The sequence below is a fragment of the Giraffa tippelskirchi genome, chromosome Y (assembly GCF_054371585.1).
Source record: "Giraffa tippelskirchi isolate mGirTip1 chromosome Y, T2T-mGirTip1v1.2.pri, whole genome shotgun sequence".
In the NCBI taxonomy this organism is placed as follows: domain Eukaryota; kingdom Metazoa; phylum Chordata; class Mammalia; order Artiodactyla; family Giraffidae; genus Giraffa; species Giraffa tippelskirchi.
In genome coordinates this window covers 25,244,915-25,252,931 of record NC_137290.1, presented here as the reverse complement: position 1 = coordinate 25,252,931, position 8,017 = coordinate 25,244,915, and the positions used below count along the sequence as shown (strand labels likewise).

Genomic DNA, 8,017 nt, shown 5'->3' with positions numbered 1-8,017 from the left:
CGTCTCCTTTATTGTCTCTGTTAATGGCTTAGACTGCATGTGAAAGTGAGGTCATTCATTTGTGTCTGACTCTTTGCGACCCCATGGACTGTAGCCTACCATTTCTTTCTCCAGGGGATCTTCCAGACCCAGCGATCGAACTTGAGCCTCCCCCATTGCAGGCAGACGCTTTACCATCTGAATCACAGGGGAAGCCCTTAGACTGTGTGGGTCACAACAAACTGTGGAAAATTCTTAAAGAGATAAGAATATAAGACCACCATACCTGTTTCCTGGGAAAGGTGCACGCAGGTCAAGAAACAACAGTTGGAACTGGAGAAGGAACAACGGACTGGTACAAAATAGGGAAGGAAATATATCAAGGCTATATATTGTCACCCAGCTTATTTGACTTCTGTGCAGAGTATACCATGGACAATAACTTGCTGAAAGAATTTGAAGCTGGAAACAGAATTACTGTGAGAAGTGTGAATAACCTTAGTTATAAGATGACAACACACAAATGGCTGAAAAACACTAGGGACTAAAGAGCCCTCTGATGAGGTGACAGGAAAAGCTGGATTAAAACTCAATCTAAACACAAACCAACGAACACTAAAAATAAGACCATGGAATGTGGTCCAAACATTTTGAGATCTAGCAATAGGATACAATTGACTCAGTGACAGGTTTCACTTTCTTGACCTCTGATATCACTGCGGGGAGTGACTTCAGCCACGAAACGAAAAGGCACTTGCCACTTGGATGAAAAGCTACGACCAATCTAGACACCATGTTAATAAGCTGAGTGATTACTGAAAAAGATCCGAAAGGGCAAAGTTGATTTTCAGGAGTAACGTATGGAGGAGTGAGCAGGACCACAGGAACTGAGTGCCAAAATATCGATGCTTTGCAGTAGTGGGTCTGGAGAAGATGTGTGAGAGTTCCGTTGCGAGCATGGAGTTCAAACTAGCCAAGCATGAAGGAGTTCAACTCAGACTATTCACGGAAGTTCTGACGCTGACCATGAAGAGCCAATATATTGACCATCTAGGGCCTAGAGTGAAATCACTGGGAAGAAACTGATGCTGGGAAAGATTGAGGGAAGGACGAGAAGGGAATGCCAGAGGGTGAGATGGCTGCAAAGCATCACTGACTCAAAAGTCATGGGTTTGAGTAAACTGGTGATTTGAAAGGCAGGGGAACCCAGGGTTCTTGCTGTACATGGAGTCACAAAGAGTCAGACAAGACTGAGTGGCTGAAGAACATCAAAAAATTGGTATTGGCAGTGCTTGGGAGACTTTGTCATTATACATGGGATGAAAAGTGAGACTGAGGACAATTAGAAAGAACACAACTCTTGTCGGTTTCCTTGTTTTCCACCCTCAAAATATTCTTCTCACAACATCTCTTGAGAGCTTTCCAGAGAAGGAGAATCCCTGGGGAGTCATGTGGTATCCTGAGATGGAAACCGTACCCTATATGCCACTTGGATCTACAATCTTGGTCTTAGGCAGAAGCAGGCATTGTCTCTAAATATGTGCTAGAGCTGCCCATCTTCTGATGGGTTAACAGTTATGGTTTGTGATCTTAAGAATGGGATGAGAGGTAAACAAACTTACAGTTCTCAATCCAACTCTGTAATCCTGGGAGAAGCATCTTTGACTTGTGTATCCTAGTCGCCCTTAGGAATGCTTACAAGCGGTTACATTACTGAGCAGGGATGTAGGCAGGAAACTGGATCCATTTTGACTTTACCGCTGGCCTTCTCTGTGAATAGACCATTCCTCTTCTCTTAATGTCACAGTTTTTGTCTTCAGATGAAGGTTGAGCATTGTGGAAGTGTGTGAATGCATGTGAAATCCCCATAAAACTCAAGACAGGGAGTACACAGTTTTCCTATTTGAGTCAGATCTCAAAGACATTTAGCTTTACAGATCCGCACTATCAATGCATCTCAAATATTCATAAAATTCTTATGTGATGATTGTCACACAGATTTGAGACCAGAAGACCTGTGTAGTCAGCTGCTTAGTAGTGTGGTGGGGCTTGGACATTTCAGGTATTATGTAAGAAGAATGTGAGCCATGTTATAACTTCCTTTTATTTTAAATGTCTATCACATCCACTTGGGAAGGGGGAAGGGGACTTCCACCATGTGGGAAGAGAATTCCAGGTTTCGTCCTTAGTTTCATTTGATGCCTAAGAGTGTTCATTACTGGTGAGTGTGCAGCCTCCTATAGGAAGGTCGTATCCTATTACAGGAAGGCCTGGTTGAAACTCCAGGCTTCTACATGGCCTTCTTGAGTACTGCCGTATTAGAGGGTGGGTGTTTTGTTATTGCCAGACATCATAGATACCTAAGGTCCCACGCATCTTTTGCTGGGTTGATTGGGAGAGTACCATAGTTTTTAACTATGTTTGGGCGGAGGAGCTTGGTTATTATTGAAATGCTTTCAACCTTTGACGCATCCGTTTGTCTTGCACTTTGAAAAGAGAAAGAAGAGTTTTGAATGGGCAGTTTAATTTGTGCCTGGCTGTATTTTTGAATGAACTATTTCTTCAGCTGAAATTTCTAACATAAAAGTCCAAAAGAGAGCCCAGACATACACTCACAAACACATTCTTAAACTGATGCACACACACACAAGCACAGTCACGATCTTGTATGCTTAAACACAATTACAAAAAGAAAAGAAAACCCAAGGACTCACTGGAGGACACCTATGAACTTCCCAAAGTTTCTCTGATGCTTGTCTCTAGGCTTAATTTTGGAAATCATTTTCTACTTGAATGATATGTCTCTAGCGACATTTTAAATCAGAATGCTTTAAAAGATATACCTTTGTTGTGCATTCCATGGGATCTTAAAGTACTTTGCATGTAAGACTATTCTGTGATTTGCTAAAATGAAAATAATTTGTAGGGTAACAATAGTGAAGTCATATTGAGCTATTTAGGCCCTGCAGTTACACATTTGCTTGTTCCATTATAAGCACCCAATTTCATCCTCTGATCTTCTCCCATCAATTTTTCTACTTCTTGTCTCAATCTTCTGTGTTTAACTCACTGCGTTAACTCACTTGAATTTTTGTTCTCACTTTTACTATTTTAGGCACAAATTATAAAATAAATAAGTACGGGAAAGAACACTGAACTCATGTATAATATTTCCCTACTGTATTGAGATACTTTCTCTATAAGCTTTTGAGAATTAAAGGTACTGATATGTTAAAGCCATATGGGAATTGATCACCAAGGTAATGCATCATGTAACCAGGCTTCCCGTGGTAGGACAATTGAGGTACAATTTAATACTATGTTTTCAGGAGGGAACAAAAACAGTAGCTTTCCCACATAATATATTGCATGTCCTTATCCATGCCTTTTCCAAGTTACCACAGAGCACTAAGGGAATTAATCCTATTCTTTTTGAGAAGGACCTGCCCCTCAAAGCAGAACAGGAAAAGAAGATCAAAGGGAGTGAGCAGGAATAATCAGTACACGGCAATGAAATAGAAGATGTGATTGCTTTTAAGGTGCTATTTCTCAAAGCATGCAAATTTGGCTCCATAGTAAGATGCCTGAAATCGAAAACCAGACCATTGGACTTTGCGCTTGAAAGGATAACTAAGGACACCGATTTCAATAACTCTTACAATTGCTGCAAAATGCTTACCTCTCTAAAGTATAGTGTTCTCAGCCAAATTTAATGAAAGTTTTCAGTGAAAGAAAAAGTGTGTGCTGTTTGGACACCTCCCTTATCTACACAAATAGTCCACAGCTTTCACTCTGCATTAGCCCCAAACATGAGAACGGTGAACTTAACTTGGTGTTGTCCTATGTGGGTTACCATACCAAAACAGGGCCATGACTTGATATTGCCACCACTGTCTAAAGAAATGGCCACAAAGTGGAGATTGCCAAGATTTCTAGGTAGTGTTCATGACAGTCTGGGGGGTCCAACTGGCAGACACTCTGCTCATCTTCTTTCATTGTGAACTATGTGAAGGATCAGCCATTGATTTTGATCCCTCCTTACTCCATGACTTTTCTAGAGAATTAAAATGAATGATTCTTTTTTGTTTGTTTGTTTTTTTCATAAATATCTCTATAACTACTACTGAATTTTAGGGAACTGGGGCCTGAAACAACATGACTAGTATGGGTTCTTATAGACTGTAAACTTCATGAGAGCAGCAATGATTTTATAATTTGAATTCCCACATTTGACATTCATGAACATATAAGATATATATTTATCAACCGGGAAAAGATTCTCAGTAAGTAGGAAAGGTCAATTATGATAATAGTGCAGGTTATAGGATGTTGTTGAGTAATGTATATAGCATTTGATTCGTGATTACATTTCCTTGTTGATAATTCAGTAAGTACACGTTTTAGCTGATGTGAAAGATACACAAAGAAAAGAGGGTAGACCCAAAACACATTGAAGACCTGATATCCGTGCTCACCTTGGTAGGAGGGCGAACAGAGGTTCCTTCCAACCCCAAGAAAGAGTTGAGGCAAAGTTGTGAGAAGGGGCTTAGCACATCTGAAAGCAGTGTGTGTGATTGTAGCTCCAGAAGCACGGTGTAAGAGAATGATACTGAAACTACTACGGAAAACAAATATCATGTCTTCAAAGAACTTGTTAACCATCCTGAGGTGCTGCAATCACCAGAGGAATTTATTTTGTCTCTGAGGGAACAGATAAGCAAAATCTAAATATGCATTAGGAAATATAGGGTGGAATCATGGTGGCAGGAAATAAAGGTACGCCTTAAGGAGAGCAGAGCTAAAATGACCCTATACAGTACCACTTGTAAAATACCTATCTTGTGCTGGCCATGGTCCAGTCACTGATTATGTCCTGTAATCGTTGGTATCACAGTGATGGTATAACGGTTCTCCTAATTTTGGACATGCTACAATATTTATATTTTCAAGTATGAAATGAATTTCTAGAATGAAGACAATCTCCTGTCTAATGTCTTAAGACTCTGCTGCTGCTAAGTCACTTCAGTTGTGTGCAACTCTGTGCGACCCTATGGACAGCAGCCCACCAGGAGCCCCTTTCCACGGAATTCTCCAGGCAAGAATACTGGAGCGGGGCACCATTTCCTTCTCTATCTTAAGACTCTACCGATACGTAATAGAATATCATGTAACTGTGAATGCACTAAGGTTCGTACTGTGTAGGTGCACTTGTTTTGATTTTATTTGCATGTGTTCCTTCACCCTTACCATCCTCATTTAGACACCCATTCATTTCAGCAGGGATGATTTCCCAAATCACTTTACATCCATTACCTCTTTTCCCTTTGTTCTCATTTTCTTGCTTAGAAACCATAGGCTAGGTGCCATTTACCTAGGATGCCTAACGGATGTTTTCTTGAACTGAAGAGTTTATAAAAGAGTGCAGAGAAATAGCCAGACATTGAAATAAAGCCTTAATTTACTCTTCATTGTTTCAAAATAGAAAACAAAACTGTGCAGAGGAACGTGTAACTTTATTGTTCAAATACAAGAATTGTGGGTATTTGTTGACATCTCCCAACGTAAATTTTAATCTTCATTAGGTTCCATAAGCTGATACTTATTTGATAGGTCAGTTTTAATTAGCATGGTTTTCACATAAGGAATATCGTTGATGAATTGACTTGAAAGAGAGGAGGTGGGTGTATAAGCGATCGTTGGCACTGGGGACCTTGAGTTGCCTCTCTGTTGCTGGTTAGGAAGAGGACTGTCATGGGCTGACATATCGCTATACCTGTCTGGAAATGTAGAAGGCTCCACCATCAGTCCAAAAGAACTGCTCCATAATGGAGATACGATGTGGTTCTGAGAAGTAGATGTAGCGGTAGTAGCAAAGTCCTCAACGTGGCCATTTGCTTGAGTGTAGGTGCTATGGAAGTGCCAATTAAAAATGCTCAACTGGTTTAAAACAGCAGGTTGATCTACCACGTTCTGTTCTCTTTGTCTAACTGATATTGATGGGGAAGGAAAGTCACACGGAAATAGGGCGCTTGTTTTAGGGACTATCTGGCTGGTATAAGTCTTTTGTGGGAAAGGCACACTTAAACTGGTGGAAGCTGAAAATGGACTCTCTCCACTAGTTTCAGCATGAAAACCAGAGTTACGATCATCTATGTTGACCCTTGCTTTAACATGCTTCTTCTCGTAATCTGGAACTAGTGAAGATTTCGGAAACACATTGCTAATCCCAACTCTTCTTTTCATTCTTCCTAAAAGTTGGGGATAGCCTCTTTTGAAATTTGGATTATGGTAGATCTGTAACTAAAATCAAAGGATACAATTATTTAGTTTTTTATAAACGAAGGTAAAACTGACAAGCAAAGTTAAACTATAAAAATGTATTCCTTTAATGATGCCAATTAAATAGAATCAAAGACAACACCTCCATTAGTAGTTTTAACACCTTACATGTTAGAAACAAGTATGCTCCTCAACTAAAAAATATGTTGTATATATACAGTAAATACCACTTAAAGTAGCTTGAGGACATGTATCTGATTTCAAGTTGCTAGGAGAGTGTATTAAGTATCAAATATTTTAACCTCCAGCTGTTCTCAACTTCAAAAAATAAAACGTGTTCAACAGTTTGTTATCTCAATTTTAAATTCGGTTTTAGCTACATATGTGAACATGCTTTCTAAGTCACATGATTTAATCTTACATATTGACAGTAAGTGGAAATTTTGGATTACCTTGCTCAAAACAGAGACATTGTTTTCTTCTTCCAGAAAGTCAGGGAGTGAAGCAGATCTTTGAAAAGTTTGTCGCTTTTTACTAAACCCATAAAGTTTAAGCTGGCTAACTAAACTTTTCATACTATCAGTTTCAAATATTCTGAAAGGGGCCTTTCTTTCCAAGACTTCTTTCTTGAAGAGTTCTTCGTTGATCACTATAGAAGTGCCACTCTCATCCCACCAAATAGATTCAAACTCATCACTTTCAACTATAGCCCAGAGTTTTTGTGGAAAAGTGAGGGAAAGAAAATCATTCAACTCATTTCTTTCAGAGACAGAAAATGTGTAGTGTGGCCTTTTTATCCCAGCTTCCTTAGACAAAGCCTGGAAAGCATATTCTTCAATCATAGATCTCAAAACTGAGTCCCCAGTAAGTGTGTAATCACACGAAGATGATCCAATGGAGGTTTTGCAACCACTTGATACATCTTTACGAGGCACATCTTGAATTTCTGAAGGAATGTGTGCCATCTCAGAGAGATCTTTCTTCAGATACTTTTCTCATTTGTCTGACTTTACACACTCCAACTTCAAGTGCTGCTTGGCTGGCGTACAGAGATAAACTCTCAAGACCATCAGCATGGTTCTCAAAGTCAAAAAGCTGTGACATCACAAAGTCACTGGTCTCCTAGCAATTGAAGAGTAGCGCTGACATCATAAAGTCACTGGTCTTCTAGCAATTGAAGGGCAATGTTCAACCAGTGTTTACTTCTACATCAACTTAAAATAAAGGCTGCTTGCATAAATAGTAACCAAAAACAGGAAACCTGCAAAATGTCATTGCTAAAGAATTTTTACACAGAAAAATCACATCAATAAGTCTACTTGGTTCCTGAAATAAAAGTGATTGATCACCCTTCTATACACATATTCTTAACATTCAGGACTGTTACCAAACCAAACATGGGTCTGCTCACTTCTATGCAATGAAGTCAATCAACTGACTGTGGGTTTCAGTGAAAGCAAGTGTAGTGTTTAGTTTATGACCTTGCACAGAAGTGTTTATATTATGCAGAGTAAAATAGTCAGGCACGGAAAGAAAGACTCATTTTACTCTTAATTATTCCAAAATAGAAATTGGCCCTATGAAGATGAATATGTAACTTTTTTCTTCAAATAAGAGAATTGTAGGAATTTGTTGACATCTCCAAACATTAATTTTACACTTTGGTATCCTCCATAATCCAACACCTATTTGGTACATCAGTTGTATTAGGACAGTTTTCAAATAATGAAGATGGTTGATGAGTGGATCTTGAAAGAGA

The 8,017-nt window shown here is 39.2% G+C and overlaps 1 protein-coding gene across 1 annotated transcript; it reads right to left on the bottom strand.

Moving 5' to 3' along the window:
* Positions 1–5,473: 5,473 nt before the first annotated feature.
* LOC145537518 (heat shock transcription factor, Y-linked-like) lies at positions 5,474–7,357 on the bottom strand. Its single transcript, XM_081568208.1, has 2 exons — positions 6,711–7,357; positions 5,474–6,279 (listed from the first exon to the last, which is right to left on the bottom strand). The coding sequence occupies exons 1-2, from the start codon at positions 7,221–7,223 to the stop codon at positions 5,548–5,550; spliced, it is 1,245 nt and encodes a 414-aa protein (XP_081424334.1). The 5' UTR covers positions 7,224–7,357; the 3' UTR covers positions 5,474–5,547.
* Positions 7,358–8,017: the final 660 nt, after the last annotated feature.